General features: G+C 55.3%; 6 protein-coding genes across 6 annotated transcripts; 4 read left to right on the top strand and 2 right to left on the bottom strand.

The window, feature by feature from the left end:
• Positions 1 to 156: 156 nt before the first annotated feature.
• On the top strand, positions 157 to 1,654 carry LTHEOB_7525 (Cop9 signalosome complex subunit 12; the record flags this gene model as incomplete). The annotated part of the gene is made up of 3 exons (XM_035516901.1): positions 157 to 743; positions 805 to 1,522; positions 1,571 to 1,654. 3 exons carry the CDS (start codon positions 157 to 159, stop codon positions 1,652 to 1,654), a joined length of 1,389 nt encoding a protein of 462 aa, XP_035371034.1.
• A 726-nt stretch (positions 1,655 to 2,380) lies between these two features.
• Positions 2,381 to 3,258, top strand: LTHEOB_7524 (uncharacterized protein; the record flags this gene model as incomplete). Its single annotated transcript, XM_035516900.1, has 4 exons — positions 2,381 to 2,631; positions 2,694 to 2,809; positions 2,865 to 3,017; positions 3,074 to 3,258. 4 exons carry the CDS (start codon positions 2,381 to 2,383, stop codon positions 3,256 to 3,258), a joined length of 705 nt encoding a protein of 234 aa, XP_035371033.1.
• A 415-nt stretch (positions 3,259 to 3,673) lies between these two features.
• On the bottom strand, positions 3,674 to 5,511 carry LTHEOB_7523 (Adenosine deaminase family protein; the record flags this gene model as incomplete). Its single annotated transcript, XM_035516899.1, has 3 exons — positions 3,674 to 4,395; positions 4,450 to 5,322; positions 5,373 to 5,511. The coding sequence occupies 3 exons, from the start codon at positions 5,509 to 5,511 to the stop codon at positions 3,674 to 3,676; spliced, it is 1,734 nt and encodes a 577-aa protein (XP_035371032.1).
• Positions 5,512 to 6,057: 546 nt separating this feature from the next.
• Positions 6,058 to 12,460, top strand: LTHEOB_7522 (Autophagy-related protein; the record flags this gene model as incomplete). The annotated part of the gene is made up of 3 exons (XM_035516898.1): positions 6,058 to 6,219; positions 6,277 to 11,409; positions 11,462 to 12,460. The coding sequence occupies 3 exons, from the start codon at positions 6,058 to 6,060 to the stop codon at positions 12,458 to 12,460; spliced, it is 6,294 nt and encodes a 2,097-aa protein (XP_035371031.1).
• Positions 12,461 to 13,567: 1,107 nt separating this feature from the next.
• Positions 13,568 to 17,110, bottom strand: LTHEOB_7521 (Copper-transporting ATPAse; the record flags this gene model as incomplete). The annotated part of the gene is made up of 1 exon (XM_035516897.1): positions 13,568 to 17,110. The coding sequence occupies one exon, from the start codon at positions 17,108 to 17,110 to the stop codon at positions 13,568 to 13,570; it is 3,543 nt and encodes a 1,180-aa protein (XP_035371030.1).
• Positions 17,111 to 17,902: 792 nt separating this feature from the next.
• Positions 17,903 to 18,816, top strand: LTHEOB_7520 (Cop9 signalosome subunit 7; the record flags this gene model as incomplete). Its single annotated transcript, XM_035516896.1, has 2 exons — positions 17,903 to 18,140; positions 18,206 to 18,816. 2 exons carry the CDS (start codon positions 17,903 to 17,905, stop codon positions 18,814 to 18,816), a joined length of 849 nt encoding a protein of 282 aa, XP_035371029.1.
• Between the last annotated feature and the right edge of the window lie 2,310 nt (positions 18,817 to 21,126).

Here is a 21,126-nt window from a genome sequence, read left to right as displayed (position 1 = left end):
GTGCTTGCCCTCCACCACGACCACCGTCCGCCCCGGCGCCCTGCCCCACCAACGCGACACGCTGCCCGAACGCCATGTTCTGCGCGCGCGCACCATAATCGCCATTGCATCCGTATCCGCGACCTGTAGTGATCATCGCCACATCCCGCCCCCGCCATGGATGCCCTTCTTAGCGACTTCAAGCGTGCGTTCGCTGCCGGCAACGGCTACGGCATCGCTGCAACAATCACGCCCGTTCCGCCACCCAAGGCTCCAGGCCTCCTCTACGCCTTCTACCGCAGTACGACGCCGCCCAGCGTCCAGTCCGACCTCCGTCACGGCCTTGGCTCCAACAATGCCATTGGGTTGACAAAGGCCGAGATCAGTGCTTGGACAGAGGTCTACGTCACATACTGGAAGGCACTGGGTGAAGTGTTGAGCGCTGAGGAGACGTCGCACCAGGGCCAGAGAGACGCAGACTGGTCCAAGGCCTACGACACGTGGAAGGACGTCGTCAACGCCCTCATCAAGGGCTACTCTGGCGGCCACTTCCCTGCTTGGACTATTCCTTGCCTCTACGTTGCCGCCAAGTACCTTCGTATCTTCGCCATCAAAGCTGATCAGAGCGCTGCTCAAGCAAAGGGCAAGGCGAGTTTCAATGCTGGCTTTTCAGATGACATCACAGATACCATGGGCAAGAACGACAAGTTAGAGGACGCTGCCAGAAATATCAACCGCATATTCAGCTTATGCATCAGCGACCGGTACGTAGACGTACCACCGCAATACGCAACATTTGCCAATACTAATACAACCGATCTATAGGGAGCCCTTGGAGGATTCCCGCAAGTGGGCGCTCTACTACATTGCCAACATCCTCTTCAAGACTTACTTCAAGCTGAACGCTGTTAGCCTCTCGAAGAACGTTCTGCGTTCCCTGCACGCCGCCCGGGGTGACATGCCGCCGTTCAGCGCCTTTCCAAAGTCTCATCAGGTGACGTTCAAATACTACAGTGGTGTTTTGAGCTTCCTTGACGAGGATTACAAGCAAGCAGAAGAGCATCTCACCGAAGCCTGGCGACTCTGCTACAGAGATTCCAGAAAAAACCGCGAACTGATCCTGACCTACTTGATCCCTTGCCATCTCCTGACCACTCATACTCTTCCAACCCAGCGGTTGTTGGAGCCATACCCCCGCCTGCAGCAGCTTTTCACCCCCCTTGCCACTTGCATCAAGAGGGGCGATCTTGCCGGCTTTGATGCTGCTCTTGTTGCTGGTGAAGATGAATTTGTCAAGAGGCGCATCTATCTGACCCTGGAGCGCGGCCGTGATATTGTGCTGCGAAATCTGCTCCGCAAGGTCTTCATCGCCGGAGGCTTTGAGCCGCTAAAGGAAGGCCAAACTGAGAAAGACAAGATTCGGCGAACAAGAATCCCCATTGCCGAATTCGGCGCTGCTCTCAATCTGAGCATGGCTAGGCGTGACGGAGAGGCTCTCGACAATGACGAAATAGAGTGCCTACTCGCAAACATGATCTATAAGGTAAGCTCCTTCAGCGTATGACGTTTCATGTTGGCTAACATTCAATAGAATTTAATGAAGGGCTACATTGCTCGCGAGCACGGGAAGGTTGTTCTCAGTAAAGCCGGCGCATTCCCCGGCACCGGCGTGTGAATTGTCACCTGAGCAGGTTGCCTAGAATTTTTGCGGCCAGAGAGTATTTCCGAAATGTCGCCTTGCACCCCTCTCTGCTATCGCGCTCATGGCTCTTGTTTTAAGCTATTGCAGCTAGCTCAGAAGCACCAATCAGTCAAGTCGACATGCTAGGGGAGGGGGGCTCTCGACGGGCTCCCTGGGTCCGTGTTAATCACGCCGAGAACAAGGGCGGAGACGCCAGAGACCCGAGCAACCGTCGGGCAGATTTGCCGTCGGACAGATGATCCGACAGGTACCCAAATAGCAATACACACCAATTCACGACGCTTTGGTACCTCTTGTACCTCGTCTTTTGGCGAATGCACATGAGCTGTGCCAATCTAGTGTTTAAATTACCAAAGGGCACGGCTCATAGGCGACCCTGCCAAAGATCAAACGCAGTGAAACACCTTCTCGTAAACGCAGAATACCCATTGTTTTCCCGACCCATTTCCGCCCCTAATGCACGCATGAGACGTCGGAATATTCCTGGGTGGGCTCTTCGTTTGACGAGTGGTGAAACGTTTCATGCCTTTCTTCAAAGATGGCTGTGATGTCTGCGCTGTAACTGCGGGCCCATTTAACACTCTCGGCATCCCTTCGAACTATGCAGTATTGTCTATCAAAGCTTGTCCTGAAAGCTTGTCTTGTGCTCTTGGTCTTTTACTAGATTCTCTCTAGGGAAATTAAGTCTTCACTACAGCCATGCCCAGCCGTTCGAAGAAGACGCTCCTCCTCGCCCTTGCCGGCAACGCCGCCGCTCAGTACAGCGTGCGCTTTGGACCTTACTACTCCCTCGGCGCAACTACGTCCTACATCGTTGAGGCCGAGACGACGCTGTACCCCGGCAAGACGCCCGATCCGCAGCAGGACCGTATGGTGCTCTGGCCGGGCATGGGCACGAGCAACGGACAGTTAGTACAGAGCATCGTGAGCTCGAGCACCGAGACCGAAGCGTGAGCCTCTCCTTATCATTCTCCTGTCTTAATCGTGTCTAAGTATAAGATGTTTTCTTTAGGCAATGCGGCGGCTCCAGTGGTCAATGGTGCGTCTTTGCCAGCACGTACACTGGCGAGACGCAGATTAGTGGCGACGCGAAGCCGATGTCTGCCAACCAGGGAGTGACAATCAACTGTGAGTAGCCCTGTGGAAATTGTGTATGTCTTTCGTGGTCTTATGTCCTCCTTAGACAAATACGACGAGGCTTCGGGCAACTACACCCAGACTGTCAGTATCGAGGGACAAGTCGTCTCGACGCTCTCGACCGCTTCTGGCAAGGCGCAGGGTTGGGGCACGGCTGTAGAGTGCCAGGATGAGTGCAGCGGCATTGTAAATGCTCACAGTAAGTCCATGCAACTCGTGTGTCATTACCTCGGACTCTTGCTGATGGCGACGTAGCGTACCAAAACACTACCATTAAGCTGGCAGCGGCCGATTCAGCTTTCAAGGGAACGCTTGCCCTTAATGAGGCTACCGCTACGGAGCTGACTTCTCCCGACGGTGGCATCACCTGGACCGTGGATAAGATTAGCATCGCACAGAGCAGCTTCACTCCCGTTTCCAGCAGCAACGCTCGTGTTTGAGCAGCTGCTTTCAACAGTCTGGTTCTTGTAAATAGTCGAGTGGTGATTTGTATAAATATGCACCGAGATAATGGTCCTCTACTTAGATGGAGAACCCTATGCGACTGCGGCCGTGATCTATGCAACACCGAAGACATGAAGAGGCCGTGATTAAATGATACAGGACGTCTAGTGATACAAACATATTAAAACAACGACTGTGCAAGGAAAGGAGCCCGCCTAAGAGAGAAACCAATATTCCGCGAGGAAGGAAATGTCTTAAAAAAAAAGCAAATCAAACAACAGATGAACACTCCTGGCACCAACTGACCTGTTCCCCAAACCCATCAACCCAACCTTCTATCAACCTTCGCGCCGTCTGCCTGATCATTCCCAACGTTGGATGGCATGTCTAATTGTTGCGTAATAGCATCGTTTACTCCTTAGGGTTGAGGTCCTCGTCAACACCGTACTCCTCAACCACCCATTGACAAAATTTTTCCCACGCTGCAATCCACTCTTTCAGCCTCTGTGCTCGAACGCCGTTTCCAAGAGCACCGATTTTGATATCTTCTTGCCACTCCTTCTGAGAACAGTCTTCGAAATTTGCCCACCTCACACTATTTTCAGCCAAGGATCCAAGACCAGCAAGTCCGAGGTTTTCCCAGCCCTGAAGCGCTTGCCAAAAGTCGTGCGTCATTCCACTAGTTCCTTGGCCCAGGATAGACGGGTCATCGTTGCAGAGAGAGACGTTCACGCCGCGCGCGAGTAGTGCTGGAAGCGGATGTGACATGATGGAGCCGGTTAAGCGCAACACCTCATTCGACACGGGGCAACTCTCAATGAGGATCTTTTTCTGTTTGATCATGTCGATGAGGAGCGGATGCTTGAAAAGCGAGAAACCGTGACCGATTCGTCTTGTGCCGAGGAGGACGGCATCAAAGAGGTTTTCATCAGTAGTGTCGCCGTCTCCTAGAGTCTCGCCAGCATGGAAGAAGAATGGCACGTCAACGCCAGACTCCATGCAGCGCTTTTTGAACCAGAACAATTCGGGGAGGAGGTCTTGAAGTGGTCGTCCAGTGTCTTCTTGGCCCACCAGATCGTAACCTCCAATGAGGTCGGGAAACTTGACCTTACTCTCGACACAGCACTTCATACCTGATTCTGTTGTTAGAGCTGCTGGCAGTTCAGGATTTGGCTCGAGCCACTTACTTTCAACAACCCGGCGCTTGTCAAGAACTCTGGGCGTCGTCCAGATGAAACGAGCACCCCAAAAGCCCTTCCCCTCTGCTGAAGCCTTGAACTTTTCCACTTCCTCGCCGAACGCCTTGAAGAATCCATCATGGTTGGGCGCAACTTCCTCAGATCTGTCCGGTCGCCAAGGATTGACGAAGACTGCCCGCACATCTACCCACTGCACGCCGTCGGCGTACAGATTTTCGAACATCTTACGCACATAGCGGCGGAAAAAGGGTTCGTAGAAGATCAGACTTGCAAGGATAGGGAAGCACGAGGCAAATTTGCGCCATACATCATTGACGCCGTAGTGATGCTTCAAGGATTCGTCAGACGTGATCATGGTGCGTGACTTGACCCATTCTCTGAAGCCGGCGCGGCCACCGGAGGGGAAGGAGTCGGCAGCAGCTTCCAAAGGAATGGGCGTCTTCGGCTGGTAGGCATCTGACCATATGGATGGGCTCCCCTGCTTGGAAAGCTTGGTGTAGGTGAAGAAGAAGGGAGCCTTGGCCAGACTGGCTGGATTGGAAAGACTCCTGTCGGACCAGACGTGGATGCCGTCCAGGCTGAAGGCCTCGTCCAGCATCCAGTCCAGCTCGACCATGGCCTCCAGATGGCAGTGCAGCAGGGCGCCCTTGGGCATGCGGCGCACAATCTGCCAGAGCTTACTCCTCTCCATGCGCTCCTTGGCGAGCGAGAACATCATGCCGGGGAAGACATCGCCGTCGTCGGCCAGGCTGTTCTCGTAGTCCTTGGTCCATAGGGTCTGCTGCTCTTCGAAGCGAATCTGATCGACAATGGAGCAGGCCTCGAAGGCCGTGGGCGACAGGCTGTCGCGGAAGAAGCGGTCTGACCACGCTTGTCAGACCCTCTTCGAGTTTTCGGCAATGATCACCAACCGCTTCGCTGTTTCTTTTCCTCTTGGACGAGCTTGTCGCGGCCGTCGAGGTACTTCTGGATGAACTGGTCCTCCAGGCGCGGGACGCCCAGCTGCTGCAGCCAGGCAGCATCGTCGTCCTGCACGGATGCGCAGTCCATAGCTGGCTACTGACTCGGCCGCGGGTAGCTCTCTGCGGGTGGACCTGAGGCCAGGCGCTCAGTGGCTGCAGGCTTCGGGGGTGTGGAGTCGATTGTCGAAATGCCGGGCGGTCAGAGGATTTGAGCAGTTGAGAGAGCGGAAAAGGGGCACGGGGGCGCGTTCGCGACCGCGGAAAGGCGCGTGCGCGCGGGAGAATGTCGCCGTGGGCTGGGGCTGCGCAGGCAGCGTCATCAGGCATCTTTATCGCGCTTATCGCCGGCCGAGACACAGCAGCACGCGTGCCCGTGACACGCTCGAGTCTGGTGCTGCATCTCTTTGCTGGCTCACCTGCGCTGCACACACGCAACAGACCGGCCGCCGCTCGCCTCCAGCTGCGCCCTGGCTCCGCGCACTTTAGCCCGGGCCCTGCCTCCTCGTTGCTCCGCCGGCCCCATTCCCCTGCGCCCAAGGCATGCCCGCTGCATGTCGTCCACGACATCCCACAGCTAGAGCTCCCACGCTCGCCGCCACCGCCCGCATCGCCGCATAGAGCCCCGCGGCCAGCCATGGCCTTCCTGATACCGCCCTCGGTCAAGCAGCGCCTGCTGCGCTTTGCGCTGTCCAAGGTCGATGTCATCGACGACACGGCCATCGACCTGGACAAGTTCAACTTCAGCTGGGGCAGGACCAGCGTCATTACCTTGCCCAAGGTCCCGCTCAAGGCTGCCGTGCGTCGACCCCAACGCCGCCTGCGCTGACATCATGCTAACTTAACTCGCGCGCAGAAACTAACCTCCTTCCTGCCGCTGCCGCCCAACTTCCGCGTTGGCGAGGCCTACGTCAACGACCTCCGCATCACTGTCCCCGCCAACCTCCAAGGCGTGTCGTTGGATACCTCCGGCATAGTCGTCAAGGGCAAGATATTGCAGCACACCGACGACGATGCGCGGCATGCGAGCGACGCGTCGGCCGAGATACCCACCGCCCAGGATCTGGCAAAGTCGTTCATCCAGGAGGAGTCGGATGAGGAAAGAAGACAGCTCGAAGCTGCCATCAGCTCCCAGTCGCAGTACTTGCACCAGGACCCCTTCGCCGGCTCGGCCGTCTTCAGCGATGACGGCGACGATTCGGACCTGGGCACCGGCGTCGGCTTGACGGTGCCCGACTATTTGACCAACTATCTCCACCTCATGGAGGATACCGTGCAGCTCTCCATTGGAGACATCGAACTTCATATCGAGACCGACATCCCTGCAGAAGGCTCAGAAGGCTGGGAAGATGACGAATCCGTTCGGGCAGACCTCGTTATTCACATCGGTGGGGTTGAGGTTGAGGGACTGACTGCACATGGGCCCGACATGTCCGAGCAGACGCGACCTGGAAAGCGTAAGATCACGTTGAGAGCATTATCCGCGGGTATCCTCCTGGACGAGAGGAGTATGGCAAAGAGCAGGATCGCTTCGTCGCTTGCTGCATCTCCCACTACAAGCAGGAGTGCCCGGTCTGATTCAATCAGCCACTCTACCCCCTCGGTGCCAAGTCCGGTTGCCACGACCTCTCCCGCCCCGCAAAGCCGCTCGCCATCAGCCACATCTGGATCACTGCCTTCCCTGCAATCAAGCCGACACTTCCCAGATATGGCTGCGTCAATCATGACCACAGATGCGGATAGGTTCGCTGATGCTGAAGACGATGATCACCCCTCGACCGGCCCCAACATGGCTTCATCGGCAACATCTGAGAATTTCGGCCAGCAGAGCTTGTATGGTGACGAGTCTATCCTTCAGTACGGCATGGACAATGGCATCTTTGATACAAAAATCGAAGAAGATAGCCCTTCTCAAAGCCGTGGAAGCCTGGCTGGCTTGGATAGCTCAAGCGCAGGAGAAAATCAACCACATATTGCCTTTTCAGGGAGTAACTCGTTGCCCGGTCGACTGCCAAACCACTCTGGACTAAGCCAAGGTGACAGCGAAGGAGATTACATCTCCAAGTCTCAGCCCATGCCTGAAAACTCTCGTTCGGAACCAAACATGGGGAACAGCGATCATAATGTTGTGGTCCGCGGTCCTCCAAGTCCAGAGAATATTAACGCACCCGATCGCTCAACAAGCACGTCTCCTTCACCAGCGTCATCCACACAAGGTGATCTTGCCGAGTCGAGGCTGTTCAGCCATGAAGAGGCTGAGAGTATGTATATGAGCGCGATCGACGATGGGGCTTCACAATCAAGTAGATCCTTCCATATGCCCGGAGCGTGGGACACTTCAAGCGTGTCCAGCAATGATTCGGATCGCTTTCACCAAACGCCAACCCCAATTGCGCCTACCTCTCTTGATCCCATCGTCGAAAAAGATGACGGTTGTGAGACCCCTAGACCTGGCAGCCGCCTTGACGCCGACCCGGCTACGGCACAGGACCATTCGACCGGCGAAGGTAAGGACGAACCGCTCGTGAAGGCTTTCATTCCGCTCTTGGATATTGATACGATTTCCGCATGGATACCTGGTCACCAAACCCCTCAGGAACCTGATAACTCTGATCCTTTGGCGTATCCCGACCAACCAGCTCGCTCGAGGGTCGCGTTTGCGGACGATTCCGGGTTTCACGATGTACCTGGTGCTTTTTCACAATATGCGGCATCCACAGCAAGATCCAGGCCTTCAGCAAGCATCATGCGAGAGTCACGTAAACTGCCCACTGAAAGCAGATCGTCAATGCTCAGCGCGGAATCATCGAGGAAACATGAACGGGAGTGGTCGAAATACGAGCTGGAGGCTTTCGTCGGCAATGTACGGCTTCAAGTAGATGTAGAGACCGTACACCTGGCAATGCGTCTCGTAAAGATGATACAGCAACTGTTTGGTGACGCATCTGCGGCAGACGCGCCGAAAGAACCTTCTAAAGAGACTGAAAAGCCGGCGAGTGGGACCGAGTCAAAGCCCGGTGGGGTTGCACTCAAGTTCAGCATGGAAACCCTACGGGTAGCTCTTCTCAAGGAACTCTCGAGCCAAAGCGTGGTCACCAACCAACCTATGGGCGCGCTACGCCATGTTGAGTGGGATATGAATGATATCTTCTTGCAGTTGCAAGCACGGGATCTTGGTGCTACATATGAGGCCAGCCAGGGCTCGCCAAAGGCCAATCTGAGACTAGGGACCTTCACATTCGGATTCAACGATCGCGACATCCTCAGTTTTCGGCCAGGGGCAGGGTTAGACGAGACAACCATGGATGTCTCCAAGCCTGTTGAGAACGACGTCTCTATTGCCTACAGGCACGATAATGGAGACCAGCGCATCGAGGTGTCAACTCTGCCGATCAATGTCTCGCTGGATATTCAAAAGCTGGATGACACATTTGCGTCCTATGGCGGCTTCAGCGGTGTTCTGAAGATCGGCAATCACATCAAGTCAACATGTGTTCTACCCCCACCAGCGCCCAAGACACAAGCTACATCCAAGCCTACTCCTGATCCTGGGTCTGAAGCACCTTTCCCAAAAATTGACGTTCGTTTTGCGGGCCTTAATTTTGCGCTTCAGGGAGAAACCTGTGCCTTATTGCTAGAAACCAGCACGATTCGCACATCTGTCCGCAAAGGAGGTGTCAGAGTCAGCATCAAGCATACAAAGGTCACAGGGCCTCATCCGACCACGTCGGTGGTATCACCAAGCAAGCCCCCATTGGACGCTGAACTTGACGGGATCCGAGTCGATTTCGCGTTCATTCCAGAGGAGGGCGATTTGTCTGACCTGCTTTCGTTGATTACTCCCACAGACTTCAAGTACGAAGCTGATGACGATATCCTTATCGACACGCTGCTTTCGCAAAGACGAAAAGGGTCGCTGGTTAAGGTGAGGGTCCAGAATTCCATGCGACTTTTTATCTCCGACCTGGACGGTTTGAAGCAGCTTGATGCCCTCGGGAAAGATGTAGCCAAGCTATCCAGCGTCGCCAAACTTCTCCCGGATGATGAGCGCCCTGGGATCCTGTCCATGATCGAGCTGGCCGACTGCAAGATGGACGTGATGGTGAATGACCGGATCGGACATTGCAACCTGCACTGCAGTCAAGTTCGCGTCGCCCACGTTGGCTTGCCCGCTTTGCTTGCACTCTCAGTTGGCAGAATTGAAGTTGAACGCAACACGTCAGAATTGATTTTGACCGAGGTCACGGAGCTCACTGGTCGAGAAGCTACGATTCCCATGATTATGGCCCGTTGGTTGGGTGATGATATGGAACCCACCCTAAAAGTCAAGCTGTTTAACCTTGTATTTGACTATCGGGTCACGACCATCATGGCCCTCCTGGACCTTTCAGAAGATTGCACCACCGATGATGTAGCCCTGGGCATGGCCTCCTCTGTTGCGACAATCAAACGGGCACCATCTCCTGGGATCACAAGGCAGTCTTCTGCTGCTAGCGAGAGATCGGGGCCACCCTCTCGACCCATGAACCTTGACTTACTCTTGCGTGACTGCGCGATCGGCTTAAACCCCCACAAGAGCCGTGCGAAGGCTCTTCTTGTTCTGTCGGATACTCGTTTTACTGGATCACTGGTGCAAGACGAGGCCATGTCAACGTGCCTGGACGTAAGGAAAGCGTCTTTACTGGTGATCGATGACGTGGATCGCCTGAAAATAGACGAAGCACAGGATGTCAGACCTTCACATGCAGAGCTCGGCACTCCCCAAGTGCTCAGTCTTTGTCGCTGGGGCTTCGTCTCTGTCGGAACCACGTCTAAGGCCAGGGCAATTGTCAAAATCACCGAGCCGGATGGGGACGGCCCCCGCGCGGTTGATGTAGAGTTCAAGAATGACCTTTTCGTCATGGGAAGTTGTGCCGACTCGACGCAGACTCTTATATCAGTCTTGGGCGGGTTGGCTCCACCGCAACCGCCATCCAAGGAAATCCAGTACAGGACAAAAGTCGAGCCGGTCATGGACATGATGGCTTCCCTCGTTGGCGATGATTTCAAGGCTCCTGTAGGAGAGCTGCTCCACCAGGATCAAGAGATTGTGGTTGATGATGATGACCAAGACATACATTTTGCAGGCAGTCTGTATGATCCTAGTCACTTGCCACGACTTGAGGATATGACTGAAGAGTCCATTGTGGAATCCATGATTCAGTCTCAGCCAAAAGCTGATTCTGAAGAGCCTATGGAAGAGCTCCAATGGCAAGAAGACTTTTTCGGTCAGTCATCGCCAGAACGCCCAGCTGCCCAAGCATGGAACTCTCGCAAAAACGAGTATATCGAGTCCAGCGAGGTCTCTGTTGTCAAGAGTCCACTCACTCTGCGGGTGAAGGATGTTCACTTCATTTGGAACCTGTACGATGGCTACGATTGGCCGAGGACACGCGAGAAGCTGGGCCAGAAGCTCGAAGAGGTTCAGCAGCGTGCTCAAGAGAGGCGCGAGAGAGGCTTCGATGAGGATGACGGCATTTCTATCGAAGAAGATCTGCTTTTCGGCTCAGTTTACATTGCGCTCCCCGTCAACAATACGCCAGAGGAGAACCGGAGACAGATCAACCGTGCAATGAGAGGCGGTGACGATACTGCTAGTGAGACTAGTTACGCCACAACCACTGCATCTCGGGCGACCGCCCGCCCACGGTCAAGAGGCATGCGCCTAAAGCTCGAAAGAGGCCGCCGTCCAAAGATCACTTTCGAGTTGAAGAAGATCTCTGCAGATGTCGTAGTCTTCCCTCCAGGCTCTGGAGAAACGCAGAATTCGGTCGACGTTCGTGTTGGTGACTTGGAGGTTAACGACCATGTTCCTTCTTCAACTTGGAACAAATTCGTCACATACGATATGAGCGCCGGAGAACGGCCCCTTGGCTCCCCTATGATCCGCCTGGAGATGCTGACTGTGCGTCCTGTGCCTAATCTGGCCGCTTCAGAGCTCGTGATTCGCGTAAGTCCTCCCATCTATCTTGTGAACATAAAGCTATTTGATATTAAATTAGCACCGCATACAGGTTTCGGTACTTCCCCTACGGCTGCACGTCGATCAAGATGCACTCGATTTCATCACGCGTTTCTTCGAATTCAAGGATGATAGACTTGGCTCCAAGGAGGCACCTGGAGAACAACCTTTCATTCAACGTCTCGAGGTTCGAACGGTCAAACTTAAGCTTGACTACAAGCCGAAGAAGGTCGACTATGCAGGCCTTCGCTCCGGTCACACTACAGAGTTCATGAACTTCTTGATCCTGGATAGTGCAAACATCACGCTGAGGCGTTGCATCGTCTATGGAATCTCTGGCTTCGACAAAATCCATAATACGTTGAACGACATCTGGATGCCCGACGTCAAGCGCAACCAAATTCCTCACATCATGGCAGGTCTCGCTATAGCCCGCCCGGCTGCAAATGTCATGAACGCTGCAAAGAGCATCGTTACTGTTCCAATGGCACAGTACAATAGAGACGGTCGTGTACTGCGTAGTGCGCAGATGGGCGCGGTTGCCTTCGCCAAAAACACCACGACCGAGCTTCTGCGCCTTGGGGCAAAGATCTCCATCGGTACTCAGGCTATGATGCAGACTGCTGAAGGAATACTCTCGCCAGTCTCTCCGTCTGCTGGATCGTCGACTGCTCAACAAGATGACGGCAATTGGCACGATATTCCGCCCCCCGGTTCTTCGCCAGCTGAAGCACCCAAGGCCTTCTCCCACTACGCCGACCAGCCCATAGGTGTTCGGGCTGGACTAATCAGCGCACGCCGCCATCTTCAGCAAGACTTCGCCTCGGCCCGTGACGCCATCATCGCCATCCCTGGAGAAGTCATGGATAGTGGCACCGCAACGGGCGCAGCCAAAGCTGTCGTCCGTCATGCTCCAGTCGTAATGCTTCGGCCCTTCACTGGAGTTGCTAAGGCAACTGGGGCGACGCTTTTCGGCGCAGCCAACGCACTTGATCCAGAGAGCGCGAGGAAGAGGGATGAGAAGTATAAACGCCATTAACGATGCTACGTATATGTCTTCCTGACTTTGCTTTGTTTTTTGATTTTCTTCTTCTCAGGAAGATTTGGATGGTCCACGGAGTATGCGGTAATGTCTGGTTTCTGTGTCCGCCACTCTCGTTCTTCGCAATTTTTCTCATCCAAGTTCTGTGTCAGTTTTCTGCATAGCGACGGCTCCTTTTTTTTCTTTTATCTTGAGTCTGGATCGGGCATGCTGCATGCGAACTGTGCATCATCATCATCTCGGGAAGCATGAATGGGGCATATTTTCTTTCCTCAATTCACAGCATGGACGATGAATAGGGCGAAGCATGACAGATAGTACAGCATAGCATAGTTCGCAGTAGCATGACATTGGAGAGTGAACTTAGGTGTTAATTTCGGTCGGTGGGACTTTGCTACTTCTTGATTTATTTTCTGGGAGATTGGAACAGATTGGCGCTAAAGGGGATTCTTATATGATACCCTCACGGAAGAAGTGGTTAGACTATCTGGAACCCTCTGGAATCCCCCTCTTCTCTCTTTTCCTTTCCTTTTAGTTCTTTTTTTTAGCCCTGTCATTGTTGCGCCAGTATACCCGACAGACCAGATGGAGTGCCATTTTTCGACCGCTTATTAAGAGCGACAGACTGCGAAAATTTCCTGCCATGTTATCCCAGCTTGATAGACGAAGATTGCTGTAGGAAAATTGAGAATGTTATCAATCCACATACATTCGCTGGTCCTTCCAAAATTTTCTAGAATCTTTAGATACTGATTCGCTGAACTGGTGTTCTCTACTGCCCCACCCCCACTCGCTCCGTCATAAGCCTGGTTTATTTACGAGGACGTCTTCAAAGGCCGCGACTCTGAGTCTCATGGATATCTTCAACTCATCTCTGGTAAATCAAATAAAAGTGGTACAAAAAAAAAGAGAGAGACAAAGGGAATACAGGTCGAATCCGAGAAAGGGCAAGAGAAACCTGGACTGAATAACTACTGATCCAAAACCCAAAAATGCGTGCATATAATACCCAACCGACACCGGCTTGCACGACTGACTAAACAATATATCGCATACGTTCTATGAGAAACGGAAGCTGGATACTCCGAGTGGCAGTACCGTCCTTCACACCTCACCCATATCGCGTAGAGGGACGGGCGCGTACCCAGCTTCCTCCCTCTCCCTCCTCCTCTCAGTCCACAAGCTCTTGACCCAAGCTACGATGCCGGCAAGACCGCCGTTGCTCTTGATAGTAGCTGACTTGCTCTCACCGGAGGCGGCCTCCAGCGCGGCGGCGGCGGGATCAAGGTTCTCGAGACTCATCCAACGGGGGCGGCGCCACCAGCGCAGCGCGAGCGAGGAGGCGACGACGGAGACGGAGGAGCAGGCCATGGCGGCGCCGGCGGCCATTGGGTGCAGTGACAGACCCCATGGTAGGAAGAAGCCCATGGCGAAGGGCAGGCCGATGAAGTTGTAGCCGCACGCCCATAGGAGGTTGAGCTTGATGCGGCGGAAGATGGTCTGCGACAGATGCAGCGATGCGGGGATCGAGAGCAGGTCGTTGGGCTTCATGAGCACCACCGACGCCGCCTCCATTGCGATGTCGGTACCGGACGCGAGCGAGATGCCGACGGCGGCTGTGGCGAGCGCGGGGGAGTCGTTGATGCCGTCGCCGACCATGGCCACGACGTGACCCTGGCCGCCTTGAGCAACTGGCCGCTGGAGTTCCTCGATGATTTCTTGCTTGGTCGAAGGTGTGGCACTGGAGTAGACGTTGGAGGCGGGGATGCCAACAGCTTTGGCGACTGCCAGTGCGGGGGCTTTCTGGTCACCGGTTACGATCGAGGCGCTGACGCCAAGGCGGCGAAGCGCGCGGATTGTTGCACGAGCGGTAGGCTTGAGGGTGTCGGAGAGCGAGATAGTGCCGGTGAAGGTCTCATCGATGGCGGTGTGAATAGTGGTCATGCCGGTGGAACCGAGGCCTTCGGTGCTTGCGGTGTCACTCGACGAGGCGACGGCTTCCTCAGAAGATGCCGGAACGTCAACTCCTTGCGATCGTAGGAAGTCGGCGTTGCCGATAAGAACGCGGTATCTCTTCTGCTCAGGAGAGATGGCAGCCTCAACAATCGCGGAGATACCCTTTCCAACGGTGGCTTCGAAATCGCCAGAGCTACCATCAAGAGCTCCATCTGCACCAAGGCCAAGGTTGTCCTTCGCAGCCATGACTACAGCGCGTGCAATAGGGTGCTCACTGCTCATCTCGGCAAGGCCGATCAGGGTCCACCACAGACGCTCCTTGGGCTTTGAGTTGGCCCATCCGCCGCGAATATCGGCGTCAGATACGCTCATCTTGCCAACCGTGAGGGTGCCAGTCTTGTCTAGAACAACGTGGGTGACCTTGGTGGCCATTTCCAGTGCGGCACCACCCTTGACCAAGATACCTTGCTCCGCACCAACACCAGTTCCAACCATGACAGCGGTAGGAGTGCTCAGGCCTAGAGCACAAGGGCACGCGAAGACGATGACAGAAATACAGAGCTTGACACAGACCATGAGCCTACCGCCACTAGCATGATCTAAAAAGACTTTAGGCGGATTCGGGAGCGCGTGGCTAAGGACCATCCAAGCAATAAAGGTTGCCAGGCCGAGGGTAACGATGACCGGGACGAAGTAGCCTGCAACAAGATCGGCCAGACGCTGGATAGGGGCGCGAGTAGTCTGGGCTTCCTGGACCAGTCGAACGATCTGGGAGAGCTGGGTGTCACGACCTGCACGAGTGACGATGAAGTCCACACGTCCAGCACCATTGACCGTGCCAGCCATGAGACCGTGACCCTTCTTCTTGAGAATGGGCATGGCTTCGCCAGTGACCATACTTTCATCGACGTAGCTCTCGCCACGAGTGACGGTGCCGTCAGCTGGGATCTTGTCGCCAGGCTTAAGGATGACAATGTCGCCAACCTCGAGGAGTTCGGTTGGGATTACCCTCTCTTCTGCGGCATTTCCATTCATTGCAGCGTCATCACCGGTTGTCTTCTCATCCCCATCCCATTCCTCCGCTGCCTTGAGCGCAGCAATGGGATCTGCGTAGATAGTAGCCATGGAGGGAGCGAGAGACATCAGGCGCGAAAGAGCCTTGGAGGTCTGGCCCTTTGCTCGATTCTCTAGGTAGCGGCCGAGGGTGATGAAGGTAATCAACATGGTGCTGGTGTCAAAGACCGTTGCAGGCTTGGTGTGCGGAGGAGTGAGGAAAGACACAAGCATGGCGGCCACGCTGAAGAAGAAGGCGGCAGAGGTGCCAAGAACAACCAGGACGTCCATGGTCGGAGAGCCGTGCTTTAATGACTTGTAGGCTGACTTGTAGAAGCGCTTTCCAATGCCAAATTGAACTGGGATGGTGAGAATAAGGCAGAGGATGTCGCCAAGCCAAAGGCCATGCATGATCTGGCATTTGCCGAAGTTCATGAATGGCAGGAACATGGGAATGAACATGCTGATCAGAAAGACGGGGATGGCGAAAGATGCCGAGATCTTGAATGCCCTGCGCCATTCCTGGATCTCCTTGGTCTTTGCAAGAGATTCAAGCTGAGCATTGTTGTCGTCCGAATCGGCCACAAGAGCATTGTAGCTTGCTGCTTCGACAGCCTCGACAATGGCTCTTAGTCCGGTGATGGAGGCGTTGTGTGTAATGACAGCTCGAGAGGTCGAATAATTCACGGATGCAGCCGAAACGCCGGGTAATGCGTTCAAGGTGGATTCCAATTCTCTTGCGGAAGTCGCGTCGACCAGACCGTAGATCTTGAGGTGTTGGGTCGTGTTGGTGGAAGAGGCCTGCACGCTGTCCACTGTAGACAGAATCTTTGCGTCAAAGCCCCTTTCCTCGATGATCTCGACAATCCTTTCCGGCGAAAGCTTTCGCGGGTCGTGAGAAATAACAGCACGCTCTGCGAGCAAGCTGATGTTGAATTGCAGCATCCCATCGACCTGGCTGAAGCCGGACTCAACGGCCGACGTGCAAGCGCCACACGTCATGCCCTCGATAGCAACGGTGGTGGTGAGGACATTCCCGCGCTTGCCAGAGCCTTGGGACTGGGAGTGCGCTAGCGCCTGCTTTGTTTCCAGAAGCTTTGCGTCGAATCCGGTGTCTTCGATCATTTCCACAATCTTCTCGGGACTCAGCATTCCAGGGTCATGCTCGATAACGGCGCGTTCCGAGAGCAGCGAAATATTGAAGTTCTTGACGCCCGCAACGTCCTTGAAGGCGCCTTCGACGGCCGAAGTGCACGCGCCGCATGTCATCCCTCCCACAGACACTGTTGTCGTCACTAGGCCGTCGGACGCCGCGTCACCCTCAGCGTCCGCAGCAGCGCTCGGGAGGTTGGTCGAGAGCACCTCCGCGTCGAAGCCGCGATCCTCGATTATCTCCTGGATTTTTTCGGCGGATAGCTTGGTGGGATCGTGCTGGACGACGGCGCGCTCCATGACCAGGCTGACCGAGACGTTCCCAGCTCCGTCGACTCCGTGGAATCCGCTCTCGACGGCCGAGGTGCATGCGCCGCAGGTCATGCCGCCGACTTTCAGGGTGGTGGTGGCCATGTGGGTGGCAGGGGAGCGCGATAACGAGCTGTCGACATCCTGCGTCGACACGGGAAGGTAGGATTTGGCCATGGCGGTGTGAGAGCCCGTCGAAGGGCTGCGTCGCGGTATACGGCCAGCTCGCGATGGCAGTCGCAGTCGGGGTTGAGGCGAGACAATGGGCGCGAGCGGAGAGACAAATAGGTCAGAGCAGCCACGAGGGCGGCGCGGCGAGGATATACTTAGAAGGCAATAAGCGGGAGTAAGCTGAAGATACGGCCTGCATATGTCAGCTTCGCGGAGCGGCGCCTCAGGCTGGCTCGCTAGTCCGGGGTCCGATGGTGCCGGAAAGGCAGGTGCTTGACGTGCTTGCGAAGGCCGGTAGGCTTAGTAGCGCAGGCGTCTAGCGGGCGGCACACGTCCAGGCCTCACAAAGAACAGTCGCTCAACAATAGAGGGTGGCCGTCGCCGGGACTGAGCCAAGCTGAAAGAACGGAGACGCAGTCTGGCTTCCAGGAGGCGGGGCGCAGGCGCAGGCTATTTTACTGCCGCAGAGAACAATTGTCGCTTACGCTAATACAGGAGGCCATCTGAGACGACTGATCTCTGGATCTCCGGCGCTGGCCAAGCCCCTCCGACGCACTGCGCCCCAGCTGGCTACTGGCGCTACGGCTCGCCTCCTCCCACGCTGACCGCCCCGCCGTCACTGGTCCCGTCCATCCGCGGAACGCCTGCGGCAATTGCCTAACGCTCCACCCAGCCCGTCCGTGCACACGTGATGGCGCTCGTTATGCCACCCGTCACCGCCCAACACCTCCACGCTGCTGGCTGAAGCTGCCTGTCCAGAGCTCGCGACGCCGTGCATCTGCCTCACCCCAGCTTGCCATGGAGCAGACACGCGCCCTCAACGCTCTCGAGCCCTTCCTGGCCCTCTCCAAGTCGGCCAATTCGCCCCGCGCCGCCGCCGACCTCGTCACCCAAGCTACCTCTGCACCCAACACCTATGTCTTCGCCGAGCTGCTGCAAGCTACCACCATCCAGGCTCTGCGGGACTCGCCAGAGCACGCCCGCTACCTGCGCCTTCTCGAGATCTTCGCCTGGGGCACCTGGCAGGACTACACCGGTATGCCTGCCTATTCCCCATGTCCTGCGTATCATTTGGACGCTGACTCTCGGTCCTCGCAACAGCCGCCAAGGACAACCTCCCAACGCTATCCGAAGCCCAAACGCAGAAGCTGAAGCTCCTCTCACTCCTGCCACTCGCTGCCCAGCCGACGACCCAGCTGACCTACGACCACCTTCGCGCCACTCTCGATGTCGCAACGACGCGCGCCCTTGAGGACTTGTTAATCCAGGCCATCTATTCGCACCTCATTACCGGCTCGCTTGACCCGGCCGCCGCTCGCGTCACCGTGACCTCCGTCGCCCCGCTTCGCGACCTGTCCCCCGGCAGCGTCCCCTCCCTCGTCGCCGAGCTGGCCGCCTGGCAAACCCGTTGCGACGACACCCTCGCCGATCTCGACGCCGAGATTGCCGGCGTCCGGAGGCGTGCCGCTGAGCGTGAAGCCAGACGCCGCAAGGAGGAACTACTACGCCAACGCGTCGAGGCCGGCTACGAGGAGAAGGCCAACGCTAAGAGGAGCCATCCTTCCGCCAATGGCAACCAGCCCGCTGAGGGCGGCGACGGCGATGCGATGGAGGTGGATGAGGGCATCGGAGAGGGAGACGACGGTGGCTCGAGCGGCGGTAAGGCCTCGAGAGGTGCCAAGAGGACAGCCTTCTCCGGCCGCTCAAGATAAGGGACATACACTTGCGGAGGGTTGAATGAAGATAATGGCCTTTAATTTGCTAAACACCTACACATGGCTGGATCCGACATGCTTGCCATGATCCCAATCATGAACGGCGCGAATACGCACGTCCACGAGCATTCTTGGGCGTAGATAAGAGAAGCATCAAGGGGGGAGCCACGAGAAACTACATAAAACGCCTGAAAGAGGATTTCGGGTTATTGGGCCTGACATGTTGCCAGACGGGACAGCCGAAAGGCTATTTCGATAGACGGACCGGCAGCTTCATTGCTATCAGCTGCACAACTTTCTAACGAGAAATGTAATTGACGATTAACATGCAATTCTGCCACCTGAACTGATATTGAATTTCCGTCGACCACGAGATAATCAGGCTGAGCTGCTCAGTCAAGCCTAGCATGCGCTCCGGATTGAGTCAGACCCCTCCACTCTTGTGCCGAAGTCTGAATTTCCTTTGCCGTAGAGCCTATTAGGATGAGATAAGCCGTGTATGAGAAGTGCGTCAACACTTCCCCGTCCCCAGACGCCCTCCTTCACCCCCAGAATACCAGACCCGTTTCAATTGCGCTAATTTTCAGAGCGCCACTCCCTGGTGTCCAATTCTTGATCGGATTGTGATCCAGCTACGCTAGATCGACGTCTCAGTCCCGTCTCTGTTGTTTGAAAAAAAAAAAAGAAAAAAGGGAGAATGACAGCCTCCGGGCGGGATTCACCGATTAAAGTTCAATTTCTTCTTCCGTGTGTCCATTGCCTGCGCAAATGAGCCCACCGAAGGTAGCCCAGGTCATCCCTTCCGAATTTCTCGCCGCCCTCGCCGCCCATTCGCGGATACTCGGTGACGTTGCTTCTTGCGCGTCTTTGCACAGCTCATCATCTCGAGCAATTTTTGTAGCAGACTGGCCCGGGATCATAGAGAGCACTACAGGATCTCTCCTAGTCTGAATGCTCGCAGAACTGAACGTCTGTCCGGTCGAAGGCGCTTCATCAGGTCTCATCTTTGATGATTCTAGGATGTTAGGAGGCAATGGTGGAGGTCGACGAATTTCTCCATCTACTGCTGCTACAGGAGCGATTCTGCGATTGGCGGAGTCAGCATGCATCACCGCTGGATTGCGTTTCCTGCGTTTCTTGCTGTTTTCTTTTATCCAAGTTTTCCCGCAATTCGCGCCGCTTGTCCCACACGCTCATCATCTTCCTATCATGCACGAACACATCATCCGAGCAGAGGTGCCCGAACAGTGCCCTCATACTATCTTCAGGTGTCCAATTTTCTTCATCCACTGTGCAGGGATGGATATCGCGGGGCCGAAAAGCTCCTACCAACTCGCACAACTCTAAGTAAGACGCGTGTCTTGCCCATGGAAAGGTAATTGTACGCGATTGCGATCCCTGTTGCAAATTTCCAGCTGCAGCCGGGATGTTGGAAACCGTGTGGGCGTTTGAGACGTGTCGCGTTTTGCCGCTTTGGGTGGCGGCAGAGGCAGCGGACGCGGGCGCGTCAGATGTGAGGCGTGCCAGCATTTCAGCCAACTTTTGCAGCGGCATATCGTCCAGAGCTTCCTGATCATCCTGCACGGTGCCGTTACTGTTGCAGAGATGGATCTTGCCTTGTCCACTGTCAATGGCTGATGTCAGCGTGCGGAGTACCTTCGACAACGTATCAGGGTCCTCCAACTTGGAGGCGCATAGGTGCATCAGTCGCTCAGTTGCAATCCGATCGTGCGTCTCGAGCTCATGTATCTGGTCCAGATCTCCTTTGCTGCCCCCTATACCAACTTCCGCGATCTCCGTGCCGTCGCTCAGTCTTGATACTATAGGTATGATGCGGATCACTCTGGGGTTCCCGTCGATTGTCGGGCAGAGTGTCCCGTGCTCGCAACTATGCAGGCGGACATCCGGGTTGGAGGTTAAACAGCCGATTTTGTAGTGATTACCCAAATGGAATCCAACCAGTGGGGGAGCCTCGCGACAAGGAAGCAGCCCGGGCGCTGTGATCAAAGAATTGTACAGGCCCCATCGGTACCTATCGAGATGGATTTGACTATCCAGATAGGAGGATAACGCGATCCATACTTCTTCGTATCCAAACGTCCAGGCCTCGAAGTGGAATATCGTGTCTTTGGGGAAGCTTGAGACCTTTGTCAGTAGTTCGCGCAGACCTTCAGCTTTGGTCGGAAACTCCCGGTTAAGCCGAGACATAGTCGCAAAGCTGGTGTCGAGATATATCTTATCGAGGCGCTTATGCCCATACGCATAGGGAAGAAGCACAGGGTTGCGCGTGATTGAATTGACCCACCA

Source organism: Lasiodiplodia theobromae, assembly GCF_012971845.1.
Source record: "Lasiodiplodia theobromae strain AM2As chromosome Unknown scaffold_23, whole genome shotgun sequence".
Classification (NCBI taxonomy): Eukaryota; Fungi; Ascomycota; class Dothideomycetes; order Botryosphaeriales; family Botryosphaeriaceae; genus Lasiodiplodia; species Lasiodiplodia theobromae.
Note: the sequence above shows the minus strand (reverse complement) of the source record. Positions and strands in the feature narration are given on the sequence as shown.